This window comes from Ammodytes marinus (assembly GCF_949987685.1).
Source record: "Ammodytes marinus genome assembly, chromosome: 10".
Lineage (NCBI taxonomy): Eukaryota > Metazoa > Chordata > Actinopteri > Uranoscopiformes > Ammodytidae > Ammodytes > Ammodytes marinus.
This window is the reverse complement of record NC_137214.1, coordinates 28,046,839-28,064,770: the sequence shown is the minus strand read 5'-3', so window position 1 is coordinate 28,064,770 and position 17,932 is coordinate 28,046,839. Positions and strand designations below refer to the sequence as shown.

The window sequence follows — 17,932 nt, the reverse complement described above, 5'->3', positions numbered from 1 at the left end:
GCCCCACTAACTCCAATAGCATTTTGGAGTATTCGTCTTTATTCTTGACATTATGAAAAATAAATCTTCCTTATGATTTTTTTTTCTTTTCTCCTATGGTCCTAAAACTCTTCTGTACTTTAGTATGTAGTGTAGTAAAAATAAAGAGTATGTGATTTGAAACGCAGGGATGGAATGTTGTAAAAGGATTTTCACCAGAAATGATATCTAGGACCTTCAAGGATCACAACCTGGGTGGACAACCTGCTCAACTTAAATTGTTGTTCATTGAGGTTTATGAATGAGGTTATTATAGAGAGAACATTTGATTTAAAAAAAATATATATTTTCAATTCATAAAGTTTAATTATGTTTTTCCGGTGCACATAAGACAATAAAACCACACACAGAGAATGGGATTACTCACTTTTTTTAATTCAACCTTAATTCACTTCTCACTCTTACAGCAGACTTGTACAATTGTATTGCAGTGATGTATAGAAATGTGCAAACCCCCGTCTTTGAAAAAAATAAAAAATAAAAATCTCAAGGACTACATAGCATTAGCACGAACACTGGTAACGAAACATTCAAGATAATTGACAAAGACAGAACTGTAGCTTCTATTAGTGCACAATCTTCATCAAACATGAACCCGGGTATTTCAAGGGAAGATTTAAGAGTTAAAAACACAGCAATCAAAATTACCTGCACATAAAAATCTACGTTTAAAATAACTTTAAAATTTCTCATCAAAGCGAGCTTTCTTAGAGCTGGTATGTTTATAATGAGATGACACAAAGTGTGAGGTATATGAGGGTGGAATACTAGTTTGTTTTTAACGGAAAAAGAGAATCATAAGCAGGTCTGTCTGCTTTTATGTGCGTCTTATTGTGGTCATCATGCATCCTGACTGAAATGTGTGTGTGTGTGTGTGTGTGTGTGTGTGTGTGTGTGTGTGTGTGTGTGTGTGTGTGTGTGTGTGTGTGTGTGTGTGTGTGTGTGTGTGTGTGTGTGTGTGTGTGTGTGTGTATGTGTATGTGTGTGTGTGTGCGTGTGCGTGTGTGTGTGTGTGTGGTTTCGTTAGTGGTTTAGTTGACTACAGCGGATGAGCACATCTTGTTGATGCCACACGCTTTGGACCCCCTGTACAGGTAGTAGTAACCCTGTATGAGAGAGAGAGAAAGAGAAAGAGAAAGAAAGAGAGAGAGATAATTATAACTACTGTACAACTTCACACAGGCAGACACAAAGTAGCAAAGTAATTTTATCTTTATCAAAAATGTTGTGTTAAGTGTTATTTTCTTTGGAGCCATGTGTTGGGGCAGCAGCATCAGAAAAGTGGACAAAGTTGCACAAACTGCTGAAGATGACGGACTCTATCTATCTATCTATCTATCTATCTATCTATCTATCTATCTATCTATCTATCTATCTATCTATCTATCTATCTATCTATCTATCTATCTATCTATCTATCTATCTATCTATCTATCTATCTATCTATCTATCTATCTATCTATCTATCTATCTATCTATCTATCTATCTATCTATCTATCTATCTGTGTTAGTAGACAGGGTGGTCTTACCTGCTCTCCATAATCCTCCCCCCAGCTGTTCTTGATGGCCCAGAATGGGGTTCCTTTACCTGGAAGCACAGAAGAACATTCATACCGTTAACTTGACTGCATCCTGCATCTGGATTCACAATTGTTATCTCTTGAGCTTGAGGGCAAACAGAACAAACACATGTGTCTTGCTCAGTAGAAGGAACCTGGTAAAGCAAAAATAAATAATAAATAAATAACTTACGTTCACCATATCCCACCAGTAGCACGGCATGGTCGATCATCCACGGGTTACAGAAGAGCTTGAAAGGGTGAGACACTCCCTTCTTGTAGAACTACATCATATTCAAAAAAAGACAATTAAAATCAATTTAATATGGTTGGATGTAGAATCTATTGAAACTCTGTTATGTAAAGATGTATAGTTAATGATGTAATAATAATAATTGAGGATTTATATGGCGCTTTTCTAGACACTCAAAGAATAAATGGAAATGGTGTTTAAATGGATATGGTGTTTATGCTGTGGTGGATTATTAGGAAAACAGTGATTAAAATCTGCTTTACCTGCATGGCGAAGGCATTCAGGGCAACAGAGACCGGTCCATTCTCAGCCAGCCACGCTGCAATTTCTGAGGAGAAATAAATAAAGAGAAATAAGTCTAGGTTTCTGTCAGAATTTTCTTATTGCAATTAATATACGTACACAATCAAATTGGAAAACAAAAAGAAACAACAGTCCTTAAAGTATGTTCTTACAGTTAAAAGTACAGTCTGTAATACTCTGCCACTAGGGGCATCACGATCAGAACAATAACAAAACACTGAGTTTGATGATGTCATGAAGCTGCAAAGGATCATGGGAGATTGCTTCAGGGAAAGAATACGCAGCGGAAGGCAAGGCATAATCGTGGTCCAATCACGATGGCGCAAACAAACAACTATTCATTCAAATCGCTGACTACACCCTTAATTCAATCTAATTGGTGTGACAGATAAAAGAAAAGGCTTCTCTGGGTGTATTTTAGTAGACCCCTGACTATTCCCTCAGCCCGCTATTGGCTGCTCCCGCTCACCCTTCTCGTCCTTGGAGAGCTCCACTGAGCTGTTGATGTAGGCGGCCACCTTCATGTTGGTGAAGTCACACTTCTCCTTCACCCCGGTGTAAGAGTAGTCCGTCTCTGTCTCCAGACCGCCTGAACAACAACACAGACCAAGGATTAAGATTAGACAGGTTAAAGCTTGCATTGTAAGAATCATAGAGCTTTGCTTTAAAAAAACTCAACGGCAATATACTGTGATATTTATTTCTGTGATATCTGCATCTTTTCCTAGCTCCTGTAGATGTTGCAGTACGGCTAGTTGTCTCGAGTTGCCGGTCGAATTTAAGTTTTGAATTAAATTGTGTTGATTTATGTTGTCGGCTGAATTATCAATATAATCTGATCTGATGTATGAAGACCGCGCAGATCGTGACAGAAACTTGAACGTTACCAATACCAAGCTCTAAGTAATCACATGTATGCGTGCATGTTGGTTTTGGAGGCTGCTCAGACTCAATAAATAGCTGTCATTTCCCAAATTAAAATTTGGATAGGCCGCTTAAATGTTTTCAAAATCTTGCACACGTCACTCCCGCCCGTGTCTTTCTCACCCAGTTTCTCAATGGCCTCGTAAGCGTTTGAGGGCAGCCCTCCTCTGCAGGCCTGGTCCAGCCCGTCACAGTCAACCAGCTCTGTCAGGGACAAATCAATCAACCAATCAAATCATGGCGTTTTATCTGCAAATGTAAACAGTGATTTGTTTTTTTGGAGGAGAAGGTTATTGAATAATGTCTTGTCTGTGTTTGTTTGTTTGGGTCCTTGCACGTGTCTGTGTGTGTGCACATGGGGTGTGTGTGTGTGTGTGTGTGTGTGTGTGTGTGCGCGTGTCTACGTGTGTGTTACCTTGTTCAGAGAGGGAGAGCAGAGTCCCATTCTTCAGGAACCACTGGCCTTCAATGTTGCCTGTAACGGAAAAGGCCCAGCAGGATCCACACATACCCTGCAAGAAACACACACACACACACACACACACACACACACACACACACACACACACACACACACACACACACACACACACACACACACACACACACACACACACACACACACACACACACACACACACACACACACACACACACACACAGGTATAATACATTCATTATCAACAAGCTATTTAAAGTGACTTTAAGGAATTTTCTGTATTTGTAGATTCTAGCGGCCCCTCCCCTTAGAACAAAAACTATTGTTTTTATGACAGTCTAATGTCCTAAAGATCTTTGACATTTGTTCAGGAAGCAAGTGAAAGGATGCATAGCGATGAGGTAATGTGTTTATATGCGACTATGTCAGATTAATAATGGTAATATGTTACCATGGTAAAACAAAGTCAACTTTAATTTAGCACCAGTCATAAACAACAATCCTGGTCTTTTAGACATGAATCATTTTGTAAGTAAAATAAGACTTTTAATCATAAACATACATTTAAAAGTTCTTCATAGTCTCTTTAAGGGTTGACTGCCCTATAATGTTCTCTGTGTGTTGTTACCTGGTTCTTGACAGAGCTGACCGCTCCGTGCTCACGCCAGTCCCAGCTGTCGGGGGCGGGGCCTCGGGCCGGAGCGGCTGGTTTCATTGGCTTCTGGAGATTCCATTGGCTCAGCAGCGGGTTCAGGTAGGTGTCACGAAACTCTTCCTCTGGAGAGAAATATAGAGAGAAGTCAAACATTCATTTATTTTTATTTTTTTTTAAAGCCAGAGTTCAAATATATATTTAATTTATTAGATACATATTAGAGTCCAACGTTTTTAACAGAACAGATTATGGATACAGCTTTATTTTATTTTATAAATAGATAAATAAAAATATACTAAGTGCAGAGAAGTGGAACTTTAGTGTTGCTTAAGAAGATGTTTTGAAATGCTGATGCAGCTCACGAAAAGCAGAACGTTGCATTTCTACACCAGAAACTGTTTGGAAACACAAGGGAATGCAGACACACAGAGAGACACTCACACACACACAAAGAGAGAGAGAGAGAGAGACACACACACACACACACACAAAGAGAGAGAGAGAGAGAGAGACTCACACACACACACACACACACACACACGTACCAGTGAGGTCGCTGAACTTGGTGACCCCGTACTCGGCCGACCCTTGATCCAAAGCCTGGAGCTTCTCAGCTGTCTTCAGGTTCTCGTGGAAGATGGCCAGACGGCGATCAGCCTCTGCAAAGGTCATTAAAATGCAAATAAATATGTTAGCGTTTCTTTAGCACTTAGTTCCCCAGTTCAATACAACAGGGCAATATCTATGAAATAAATATACAGTATCAACACCTGCACTTAGATTCCCCTAGTAATAATTCCAATAAGCAACAAATATATAAAGCTAAAAAAAACTCAGTGGGCCTCCTCTCTCACAATCAACCATTCTCTCTAACTTATCTCGTATTGATTATTTATTATCTTAACACTTACTGACTCTGAGATGAAGGTTCCTTTGTCTACACCTTGATTCCCTGTTTATCTTTTAATTTTAGATTTCTGAAATATTTAGTTGGCTAGTAGAATGTTTATTTGAAAAAAAAAATATATATTTTCAAATAACAAATAGTACACATGATGAGCTAATTTCAAAGGCTCTAAGCCAACAGGATGTGTCACTGTAGGTTTAGGTATTCATGCAGCAAGACAAAGAGCTATTATTACCGCTATGAGTTGACTGTGTGGGTGAGGACATACTTTGTTCAGGATGTTTACACAAGATTTCTACACACCTTGCTATGTTAGGTATGTACACACACACACACACACACACACACACACACACACACACACACACACACACACACACACACACACACAATTTTATGTTGAGTAACATTTAGGAAATACATCATTCACCTTCCTGAGTCTCGTAGTCCCTATTGAATCGCACCATGAACTCTTTGAACTGGCCCAGCAACTGCACAGACTCCTGTCAGAGTGAAGAAACACACACACACACACACACACACACACACACACACACACACATACACACACACACACACACACACACACACACACAGGGGTCACAAACAAACACAAACAAGCAAAATCAACAACACTTCGACCTTATCCTCAATATCAGGTTCAAATTGATCATAGAAAGTTACACAACAACAAATGGACTTCTGTATGTTTTAAGGTACAGATAACTAGATACAGTAAACATACAGTAAACATTGATGTCAGTCCCTGTTATTGACATGAATGAATGACCTCATATTTACCTCCACAGGCTCAATGACATCCATAATCTTGTTGGTCTCCTCGAGTTGAGGTTCAGCTGATTAAACAGACATGCAGAAAAACACATGTTAGGTGTCAATCTTCATAACAGGTGTATTAATGTTTTATTTGCTCGGAAGTTTATTGTTTATTGTTAAAGGGATCCCCATTAGCTGTCACCAAAATGGAACGAGCTAGTCTTCTTGGGGGCTAGAAAAAAAAACACTTAACAATGAATCATAACATTGACTTTGTCATAAGTCCACTGTGGTTTTGTGGATGAGTCATTTGTTGTAGCTACGAGGAACTTTCAGCTTGCAGGGCGTGCATTTGTTTAGAAAGAGAGACCGCACAATGTCAGATTGATAATAGTGATATGATATTGGTGAAGCAAAGTATGACTAAGTACCATTTGGGATAGACAGGCTTTTCTGGTCTACCTGGCTGACGTTAATCGTTTTGTAATTTCCCTGGAAAAATCGGACCAGTGCAAAAAGACATTAAAAAAATAACTACATAATAATAGCATTGATTTCGCTGATGGACTCATTTTCTATTCCAGGTCATTTATGATCATCAGAGGAAAATGTGATTGTTTCATAAACATATAAGAGTTCCTTGTAGAAGGTTATATGGAATAAATATATGGAATTATTTGGAAGCTGTAGAATTTGTAGAAAATGAAACTTGTGCTTCAGAAATAAACTCAACTTGTATGAATAATACTTGTCTAAATTAAATTATTATTATTTTACATTTAACAAGACATTTATTGAGGGACTATTTATGTCTTTGGTATAAAGCATCACTCATTGACAAGGTGAACAAATATTAGTGTTACATCATAATTGAGCAATGAAGGTCAGAAAAGTATTGAACTGTTTTTGGCAACATGCATTTGTGGCAACATTTTTTTTTTTACTGATGAAAACATCCGAACAGGACAGGATGTAGTGGAAATTAAGGGGAACACCTGCATGAACTTGTTGGCCAAGATCAGTGCCAATCAATACAAATAAGTCCTTTGATTATCTGGGGATATTTCTTCATATTTGGGTCATATTTAAAGATTATTTTCTGAAAACACATAAAGAATTAAATCCACATTCAGCGATTTCAGCCTCGACCTCTGTGTGACAGAAAATGCAGACACCAGTACAGAAGGACCACAGTCTTTAGATAAACACGTTTGTTTACATTTTACATTCATTTAGTTTTGTATTTAGGTCACTGCTCTCCTACTTGTGTTCCTCTTATACACTTACTTTTTATTATTATTATTATTATTATTATTATTATTATTATTATTATTATTATTATTATTATTTTATTATTATTTAAACCTGCAGTGTGTAGAATTTTGGGTTTTATTTCCTAGCAGATTTTGTAGAAAATAATTATAATATCCATAAGTACGTTTAATTTAGTGCATAATAGCTGAATTTCTTTTTTTGAATTATTATTTTTTTCCTTAGAAAGGGTCTCATATATGTCCATATTTCTCCATATTTGGACCAAGGCCTTGTCACCGCCATTTTGGAAGTGTCATAGTTGGAATGTCATCAGGTGCATTGTTTAAAATTTAGAATTGTTCTTGTCCTTGAAGGCCACTGTAGCTTCTGTTACTATTCGAAAGGGGTGGGGGTTACCCAGGGAGCGTTGCATTCTAGAACTTTCTAGAACTTACTTGATGATGTCATATTACACACTGCACCTTTAAGTCTCCGCTTTGCTACTTGTGTTTCTCTTTATACCTTTACTTGTTCTTATATTACGCTGTTGGAGAAGCCCAAGACTAAAGAATGTCATTGCCAGCGACTGCTCTGTAATTGTTGTGTATATGACAATAACACCATCTTGAATCTTTCAGTGTGAACCATAACCGTGTTGATCAGTTGTGTTTAAATCAAATTAAAATACCCAAAATAAACATATATTCGTTGCTGTTGACTCACTAACCTTTGGGCTGGCACTTCTGTTTGAGCAGAGTTGAGCTTCCCTGCCAGGGAACGTCCCACACTTCAAACACACACACCTCCGTCTGACAGGAACAAATACACACACACACACACACACACACACACACACACACACACACACACACACACACAGACACACACACACAGACTGATTACTAAATTGTCATACAGTGTATACACACACAGTGGGTGTTACAAACTGAATAAATTGTTTTCAATCAATGAGTCTAAAACATCAAACAGATCAAGTACATTTAACACAGTTTACATCTGTTATATAATGTTTACATTTTCTTATAATGTTTTCGCATCATTCTTCATTTAATTTTTTTTAAAATTTCTTTGCACAATTTGGTGTTTTTTAGTCCCAAATTCTCCCTTCACTTGTGTGTTCCTCTTTATGTTATACATCTATTTATTCTATACTTTTATATGTTGTTTTATTTAAAGGAGCCTGAGATTTGAGAATTGCAAGCCAACGATTGCTCCTGTAATTGCGTTGCACATGACAAATATAGTGTAAGTGAATACTATTGATTTATCTTGATGTCTTGATATTTGTGTGAAATGCTTCTATCTAGACCATTTTCTTCCTCGAGTGTGATAGAGGGAGTCTTTGAAATAGATAGGAAAAGGTTTCCACTATAGAGTATAAGAATAGTGGAACAAAGTAACAAACGCATTTTTTTATGTATCAGCGTTGTGCATGTGAGCCTGCGTCATGATGGCTTAAGTGGGGGGGAGGGGGGCGTTGGAGGGGAGGCGGGGCGGGGGGGGGGTTACTGGGAGGCAAAGTCAAGTCACAAGATCAGACGACTGGTGACATCTGAAGAAAGAAGAACTACACTGCTGCTGCAATAGTGCAACGACACACACACAATTTAGATGCACACAGACAGACAGACAGGCAGACACACACACGCACACACGCAGACAGACACATGCACACATACAGAGAGATAGACTGACATACAGACAGACATACACACAGACAGACACACACATAAACACACACACACACACACACACACACACACACACACACACACACACACACACACACACACACACACACACACACACACACACACACTTCTTACCTTGAGTTTGATTGTCTCGGGATAGAAGTCACATGTCCGGAGCATGGTGGATTTCTTGCATTGAGTGTTACTCAGCTCCACAGTAATAGTGTAGCGGATTCCTTTAACCAACTGTAAATCAGGACACACACACACACACACACACACACACACACACACACACACACACACACACACACACACACACACACACACACATTCACACACATTATTACAGGGGTTACATTTTGATTTACAAACAAGAAATCCTGCCCTTCATAAAGCATTTATTAACACAGGACTATATAAACTAGCAGTGATACAACACATGTTTTTTTATTCTTTTTATTTAGTAATTGTAGCCGGACTGAGGTTTTCTGTAAATGTTTGTTGTTGACTTCATTGCAGCATCTGGATGTTTCTGTTGCTGCGTGGACACTGTGTTGCTAAATGGGTGCAATGCATCTCTGCTGAGGCCGTTTGGTGGTGTTGTCAAGCTAGGGCTACACTCAATGAAGCTACTTCCGGACAGAATATGACGACGTAGCCCACATATGGAGTGGCATGTAACCTTTCGTTGTAGTAGGCTTTTCATAACAAATGTGCTCAAATTAAAATAAATTATTAACTTAACATGTTTGGTAAAGTAAAATATAAAGATATACTATATGTTTTATGAATTTATAGGACAATTATCCGATTATGCCTTTATTTTGAAGGTTATAATCCTCTATTACATGACAAAGCTTTAAGCATACAATCAGCTGTTGTTTACAAAGAATAGAGCACAGACATCTCACTACAATGTAATAAATATACAGGCTAGTTGTACATTCAATATTCTCCATCCACACCAGCCTGTTATAATACAAAATAACACGATATAATGCTGTGACTAAATAAATGTTAGAAAATGCTTATAATTTATGTTTTTTTTTGTTTTTGTTTTTTACCTGTTTAGTGGCGGAGATAAGCCGGCTGACTTTACGTAAGTGCATTGCGTTGGAGCCGCGGTTGTATCGCTCCTCGGCGAACTGCAAAGCTTTCTTGAGGCCGGGGTCGGTCTCCTGCATACGGATGGGAGAACCAGGAGGCCCGATCAGAGGCCGGTCGAGATCCTCACCGAGGCCGAGAACACAGCCCCATACGGCGGCCAAGGCCAGCAGGATCACCGGTGAACAGCGGGGTCCCACCATCATGTTGGAGGAGAGAGGAAAGAGACCAGCGTCCAATCTGTGTTGGTTTAAATCAGGGCGATGTCCGATTTCCGAGAAGAAAAATCGATAGAAATAAAGCAGTTGGTTATACAAGAGGTGCAGTGTTGTTGTTGCCAAACAAGTGTATCGCTGCTGAGAGGGAGGAGCCTGGGTGATTAGAGCACGGGGTGCGTTCAAGACACAGTGGACATCTGAGGACTGTTGCAAAAACACACTCGCTCATGATTTAAGAATAAGCTTCATGCTAACATAAATTCAGGCCCAGAAATCGGATGTTATGGTTATTTAAAGGTGATTTGTTGAGTTTGAAAATCATGGGAATTTAAGCGAATAACTTAATCCAACTAACATGGCATATATAATTATATCCATTATAGGTAAATGCTGCCACCTAGTGTTCTAACCCGGCAACTACATTCCTACTTGGGATTTGTCTTCTTGATTTCATTGCCTCATATTTGCATACATACAGTAGATAAAGTAAGTGTCTTAATAGAAACACAGATATAAGCGTTAAATGCGAAGGTACATTTGGTGCGTAACTAATTTGTAGTTGTAGAAAATATTCACACATGTAAATTTGTTGTCACAGAGAAACACCTTCAGTTTCCCTCTCACACAAACACAAAACTACAGTTACACCTTCTCAGATTCTTCATCGCAAATTCTGTTTTCTGGAACCCAAATTGTGAAAATCATATGCTGACATTTTTGCTAAATTTTCGAATATGGTGCAAAATAGATTGGCAAAAAAACAGTATTTTTGACTTGTATAAGCAGATTCAAGCAGTTAGTATTTATTGACTTAATAGTATAGAAAATAAATTCCAGAGAAAATGTTCTACAGGTGTGCAACTCATATGAATTCACATACTGATTTGCAGATGTGGAAATGTTGTCCATAATTTCACATTATATAAATTGGGTGTGTAAATGTGTTTTCCACCATAGTCACTGCAAAAAATGTAGCAACAATTAATTATATGATTTTCATCATTTGCGAGTCATAGAATAGGATTTGTGCACCTGCGATTAAGTATTTGAGAAGACTTTACTGTAGTTTTGGGTTTGTGTATAGGAGACAGGAAAACAATCTAGCCTACAACTACCAACTAGTTATGCACCAAATGTACCTCCACATTTAAACATCTGCGAACGTAAAACAAACCGTGGTTCTTAGCTACAAAGATGACAGGACTGTTTCAAAATGGTAGGAATAAAGTTTTATTTTTCATATGAAGGGGTGGGTTTTGGATTTTTCTTCTTTTACAAGTAGTATGTTTCTGATAAAACTTGCAAAAAATCTTCTAGCATATTCCAAGAAATGATGAAGACATGAAGAGAAAAAAGGGGGTTTATTGCTGAATGTTAAAATGAAGACACAATTTTTTATTTTCTATTTATTTTTTTCACCGATGTGGAAAAACGATTTGCTTGCTGCTTTTTCCATGCACCCAACTACCAGTACCACTAGGACATGCAGAGGGGTTTGGGAGGGTGGGCGAGAGAGGGGGGGGGGGGTTCGGTAGGTTAAAAAGACATAGGCAAACTGCTTGACGAACACAAACATGGAAGGGAATTTTGTGTGTGTCTCTAAGTGTGCGGGTGTGTGTGTTTGTAAGAGTCTGTAGGTGTGTGTTAGGGCCTGTCTACATTGTAACGTTTTCGACACAAACGCAAAAGTATTTTTTACGTTTGGGGCCGTTCATTTACATGATGACAGCTTATTGTCGCGTAAACTTGGCCTTAGTGTGTGAGTGTGTGTGTGTTAAATGTTTGTATGTGTGTGTGTCAGTGTGTATGTAAAGGGCAAAAGTGGGGAGTGCAGGGTGAGGAGAATTAGGGCAGGTTGTGTTGGGTTAAGGTTAAGGTTAGGGGAGGGAGAGGGAGGGAGGGGTGTTAACATTTCATCTAGCTCTAGAAGCACACTACCCTCACTTGCAGTATTTCCACGTTGCAAATCCCAGTTTGATTACAGTGATAGTAAGACAAAAACTAGCCAGAACCTTTGGGCCCTTTGAACCCAAATAATGTATTTTTTTTATTATAAATTTCTATCACGATTCCCCCCCTGATTCTGAGGGGTTAGTCGCCGTTTTTAAGATACTTTCTCTACTATTTGTGATCCATGCATCTCCTGTGTTGTGAGAAAAGGAAACAAATGACCCCTAAAAAAATCTAAACTTCTAATATGTATGTGTTGTATCTGACAAAGTATTTCCTCAGTAAGCTCAAAAGGCCAAGTCCACACTTACACGGGTATTTTGGTAACCGTATCTCATCTGTGAGGTTTGTCCACAGGCAAACATCACAACCACACACTAACATTTTGAAAACTCCGACCTAAGAAGAGATTTTTTTTGAAAAAGTCAAAATTTCTGTATTTGTGGGGACAGGTAAAGTGGACGTTTTGAGTAACACTGGCGTCATGACCTCACTTTGTGCACAGCAGTTGTTGTCAGTAGTCCTCAGTCAAGAAGATGCTCAATGTACATGATCACTATGTTTTTCTATGGTGTTTGACGTGACACATTTTCGCCACTTGCTGGCCTGGCATGATTATGCAAGTCTTATAGTTTTTTTGGGGTTGTTCTTAAATGCTGCAGTGTGTACGGGAATTTTTCTAAAATGGAGGAGGGAAAAAATCTCTCTTACCTAAATATCCGTGTACGTGAGGACATGGCCTAAATCTGTAGTGGGGGAGTTTTTCCAAACATGATCAGCCAACTGTTAATCTGCTGTTTAGTCTACTCTTCTGGAGATGGGGCCTAAAATTCATCCGCTAGTTGCTTGTGAAAGGGTTTGAGAAAAGGCATGTAGGGTGAGGTGGAGATTTTGGTTGGAAGTGGGAGTGAAAAGGGGGTTTGGAAAGGTGGGGAAGACATAGACAGTAACACGTAACAGATCATTCAGTCAATATGACCAAGCAAAAGAAGTTTTCAATCAATAAAAGGTATAGGAATGCAAATCAAGGGATGCAGTAATCAGTATTATCATCATATACCACCAGTTTGGCTGTGAGTTAAAAGGAAAATACAAAAATGAGAATCGGACTTAGAAAAAAATCGCTCTCTTAGCGGTGTGAACCTTGCAAAGAAGCGATGCAACTGAGATTTCAGCGCTATCGCTTACGGGGAGTGAAAGGTGGAGGTGATTCTAATGGCCCACAGTTGGAGAGGAACAGGCCCGTACAGTTTAACATGGGGACTAGATTAGTAAAAAAATAAATACAGGAAAAGGGGAGAGGGGAATAGAGTGGAGAGGGGAGGGGACCCAGAGTGATTTCCTCCTCTCAATGTAAGGGCCGAGTATTCCTAGCTTACGGCCCTGCAACATAGTGAACAGATGTGGTCTCTGCACAACAACATTTTATCATCTTCATCACAGTAACACACACACACACGCACACACACGCGCACACACGCACATCTACAACCTTTAGAAGCAAAAAATAAAATTAAAGGTGCAGTGTGTAATATCGGAATATTTAGTGGCATCAAGTGGTGAGATTCCAGATTGCAACGCTCCCTCGATAACCCCTTTCCCTTTGAATAATTACAGAAGCTACGGTGGCCTTTAAGGACAAGAAGCTAGTTCTGTGCTACTGCAGAAACATAGGGACCTCTGTATAGGGGGGCCCGCTCCTAACTAGGTATAAAAGGCTGTTTCAAAGGGCGCGATTATATACTAATTAAAACATACTTATGAATATTACATTCCATTTCTACCAAGTCTGTTTCCGGTAAAAATTACAATAAATTCTACACGCTGCACCTTTAAAAAAATGAAGCAACTGAATCTCCTTCTGATTCCAAGAGTTTTTTTTACCCACAATTCTTTCAATATGGCCACAAGTGAACGCAACAAACCTTAGACATACGAACAGACGGAATAATAAGGATAGTGTGTTTGTGGATGTGGATCTGGCCTGCGGACTGTGACTTGATATGATGTTTTTGAGTCTTTCTGTTGATGTGCGTGTGTGTGTGTGTGTGTGTGTGTGTGTGTGTGTGTGTGTGTGTGTGTGTGTGTGTGTGTGTGTGTGTGTGTGTGATGGGGGGAAAGTCCTGAGACACAGTGCGGCTTCTAAGCTGCTGGCATAGGAAACGGGCGGGCTGGGCAGTCCACGGGAGGGCCAGAGTCAGGCTGGATTAACAACTGGATTTAGGTGGTTTTTAGGTGTTTGGTTTTGGGGTTCGGGAGTTCCCCTAAAACCAATGACTGCTTATGGAGAGAGAGAGGGAGGGAGAGGGAGAGAGAGAAAGAGAGAGAAAGAGAGAGAGGAGAGAGAGGGGGGGTTCGTACAGTGCAATGGAGCTTCTTCTGGCAGCGTGAGTGGGTCAGTTAGCGAAGGAGCGCGTCAATCCCAACGAGAGAAAGACCACACCCAGAAAAAACCATATGATGCATTATGATGAGTTTAGCAGCCGATATAATGTAACAACGGCTGATGACGTAATAACTGACATTGACATAAGAATATTTCAGTTTTTAATGTAGTAAAAGCCGATATTGCGATAACTTGCCAATAAGGTAATAGAATATCTGAACCAATAACGTAATAACTTTTTGCGCCAAAATGTTATGCGGCATTAGCCTAGCTGACCTTCCCGATCTCACGCAAGCTTCACATTTGTTTCTCTCCCACAGATCAGTCCGGCCTTTCTCCAATCTCCGTTGGGAGGAGCCTGGGCCCATCCGATAGTGGAAGGCAGCCCCTGATTGGTTCATCTAGTCGTTAAACTTGTGAGATATGTTCTCGCGAAGTTAGATTGACAAATACATGAACCAATTAGAAGCTGACTTCGCAAGTTAGGAACGCAGCTGAATTGGCCTAGTAATATTTAAAAAAAAATGTTTTACCTCATTGGCAAGTTACTAAATTATCGGCCTTAATCATATTAAAATGAGAACATTATTACATTATTGGAATAATTACGTTATCAGCCGCTATAAAATTCTTGGCTGCTACAAGGTGCAAACACACACACACACACACACACACACACACACACAAACACACACACACACACAAACACACACACAAGCACATACACACACATTGCGACCATCACCAATGTCATGGCAGCACCCTGAACACCTACACAGGAAATCTGGAGTCACTTTTCCCTTCAAACGACTCCCTCAATTCAAATTCTTCTTGTTTTCACAGAAATAACAACAAATAACCCGGAGAGGCAACGAACGAGGACACACATAAATATGACCGATATTATGATTCTTCCAAAAATCATCAGAACTACCCTACACATCCGGTTGCGTCAGTGACTTGAAATGTCCCTGTGAAAACGAGCGTGGATCGTACTCATGTAAACAGACACCTTTTAAACCTTTTACACAGGAGGAATCAATATTGCATGATGACATAATCAAGATCACAGTTCAAGAAAAAAATTAAGGAAGATCCCAAAATCAGAGAGAGAAAAAAAAACGCAAAAAGCAAAAAAAAAAAGGAAGGAAGAGGGTTGGTCTCTATAAAAACGAGGAGTCTTTATAAGAAAGGCTACAAAAACTCAATGGGACCTCCGACTTCAGCATACAGCAAAAGGCACCACAATATTATCCTATTTATCTAACTTGTGTGAAAAAATTGGCACGTAATTTTCATCTTAATTTTTTCATCTCTCGTAATGCTGTAAATCAAAAAACTTTACATATAAATATTTCCCCCCCGTACCCCCGTTTATAAAAAAAGTCTTTGCTGTTAGCTAGTAGACAATTTTTGCTGAAATGAAAATAAATATTTCATTTGTTTAGAATATCTGTCTGTTATACAAAATAAAAATATTTCTCCTATAGGTGCAGGTCTCTAGTCCACTGGCTGTGTGTAGGAGGAAAGGGGGGTAGAGTGTGTGAGGTGGTAGGGGTGTGTGTGTAGAGGTTTAGGGGTTAAGGGTTAAGGGGGAAAGGGGGAAGAGTTAAGTCTTAAAGGGGCATGTGGTCGGCTTTGGAGCGATGTGATTGGTGTGAGCTCCGGCTCTGTTGCTGGCCGTTGCTACGCGTCCCGGGCCGACTGACCCCGCGGTGAGTCCGTGTGTCAGTCGCGCCGCTCGACGACCGGTAGCCGGGGACAACAGTTGTTAGGGGCGGGTCCATGTTCATGTTCTGCATACTGAGGAAGGGCGTGCTCTCCTCCTCTTCCTCCTCCTCTTCTGATTGGCTGAAACTCTGAGAGCTGTAGTCCCGCATCCCCGTCGCCGGGCGCTGCTGCTGTTGCTGTTGCTGGGCGACGTGTCCGTTGCGTCTGGGGCGGCGCCGGCTCCGGATTGGCTCCCGCGATGATGCGTACTCCTGCGTGGTCTCGTAGGCCTCGTCGTCAGGGAGACGGTAGGGGCTGGACGGCAGGCTGCCCGTGCTCTCCGTCAGGTAGGGTCGCCGCGGACGACGGGGCTGACGGTATAAACTGCCATCCTGAAAACGCAGAACAGAGTTGAGGTTTGGGGTGGGCCATCTACCTTTAAACCTTCCCCAAATTATACGGTAAATATACCGGTACACGGTATTATTGTCGAAAAATACCTACTTTAATCTTCAACTGTAGCCTATCTGTTTTAGTTTCTGGCCTAACGCTACATTTTACAGGATTACATTGAACTAATCACCATGAAGTTACCTTCGTCAAATACTAATTTTTTTGGAACAGCGCTTGAACACATCACGAGACCTGCGTTCCAAATTAAAGAAACTTACAAAATCACTGCATGTCATTTAGTTGTAAAGTATTTGAACCTGCATTCTCATATTGAAGATGCTTTACACAATTAAGCAACTGTTACATTTTTTGGGGAAATATTTTCTTATTTTGATCAAATCCAAAGAAAGAAGAAAAAAACATTAATTAATTCATCCTACTAATAAGTAGCCTATTGTCTATTTATCTATCGACTGAAATACAGGAGTGTATTCCTCTAAAAACTATTCAAAACACTTCAATGAGCCACAACACTGCTGCACTGAAGATGAACACGGGCACTGTAGTTTATTGTGAGTCGATCCCACAAACACCATCCTGTAGCTTTAAATAGCCGCCTCACTAGTGCACCAAATGTGTGTTAATCCTCCGCTGAAAATAGTCCCTGGAAAAAAAAGTTATACCCACTCCTAGGAAATAGAAAAAAGCATGTATACTGCATGCATTCAAAAAGTGCTGGTAGGTGGCAGAAATATACTTACAAGAAGGTAAAAAAAAGCATACTTGAAAATTGAGAGACCTTTTTGTGTGATACGTTTCAAACACAGCTTTATCAAGTTTAGTATGTACTATGTAGCCACAAAGTATGTGTTGTTTTTTTGATGTTACTATATTTACTCTATACTTACAAGAAGGTAAAAAAAAGCATACTTGAAAATTGAGAGACCTTTTTGTGTGATACGTTTCAAACACAGCTTTATCAAGTTTAGTATGTACTATGTAGCCACAAAGTATGTGTTGTTTTTTTGATGTTACTATATTTACTCCTGTTTGAGTACAATTAACTTAAAGTAACAGCGTCCAGCTGTGTTGTGAAAATAAGTTATCCTTTTTAATTTGACAGAAAGTTAATATTTGTGAGCCAGATTTAATAGGATTTACAGTAAACCGGCCACATTACAGGTTAGAGGAGTCACTGCTGATTAATATAGGACATCACCAGCTCTATCTATCTATCTATCTATCTATCTATCTATCTATCTATCTATCTATCTATCTATCTATCTATCTATCTATCTATCTATCTATCTATCTATCTATCTATCTATCTATCTATCTATCTAAC

The 17,932-nt window shown here is 39.5% G+C and overlaps 2 protein-coding genes across 2 annotated transcripts in view; both read right to left on the bottom strand.

Annotated features, from left to right (window-relative positions):
* Nucleotides 1–898: 898 nt before the first annotated feature.
* ctsf (cathepsin F) lies at nucleotides 899–10,275 on the bottom strand. Its single transcript, XM_080035143.1, has 14 exons — nucleotides 9,891–10,275; nucleotides 8,959–9,069; nucleotides 7,839–7,920; nucleotides 5,882–5,937; nucleotides 5,511–5,583; nucleotides 4,719–4,832; nucleotides 4,147–4,295; nucleotides 3,495–3,591; nucleotides 3,203–3,283; nucleotides 2,625–2,744; nucleotides 2,116–2,180; nucleotides 1,793–1,883; nucleotides 1,570–1,628; nucleotides 899–1,145 (listed from the first exon to the last, which is right to left on the bottom strand). Exons 1-14 carry the CDS (start codon nucleotides 10,134–10,136, stop codon nucleotides 1,071–1,073), a joined length of 1,419 nt encoding a protein of 472 aa, XP_079891269.1. The 5' UTR covers nucleotides 10,137–10,275; the 3' UTR covers nucleotides 899–1,070.
* A 5,825-nt stretch (nucleotides 10,276–16,100) lies between these two features.
* nrg2b (neuregulin 2b) overlaps nucleotides 16,101–17,932 on the bottom strand; it is a gene marked incomplete at both ends in the record, with an annotated part of 59,633 nt that continues 57,801 nt past the window's right edge. The window contains one exon of the mRNA XM_080036175.1: nucleotides 16,101–16,586. Within this exon, the coding sequence (XP_079892301.1) occupies nucleotides 16,101–16,586 (486 nt within the window). The remainder of the gene's footprint in view (nucleotides 16,587–17,932) is intronic.

What these genes read in the sequence shown, in the direction of transcription:
- ctsf (XM_080035143.1), bottom strand. Translation starts at nt 10,136, where the DNA reads ATGATGGTGGGACCCCGCTGTTCACCGGTGATCCTGCTGGCCTTGGCC. An exon ending in GCTCTCCAAGGACGAGAAGG is followed by an intron (nt 2,181 to 2,624) that starts GTGAGCGGGAGC and finishes ATTTCTCCTCAG; the next exon opens with AAATTGCAGCGTGGCTGGCT. An exon ending in TGAATGCCTTCGCCATGCAG is followed by an intron (nt 1,884 to 2,115) that starts GTAAAGCAGATT and finishes AATATGATGTAG; the next exon opens with TTCTACAAGAAGGGAGTGTC.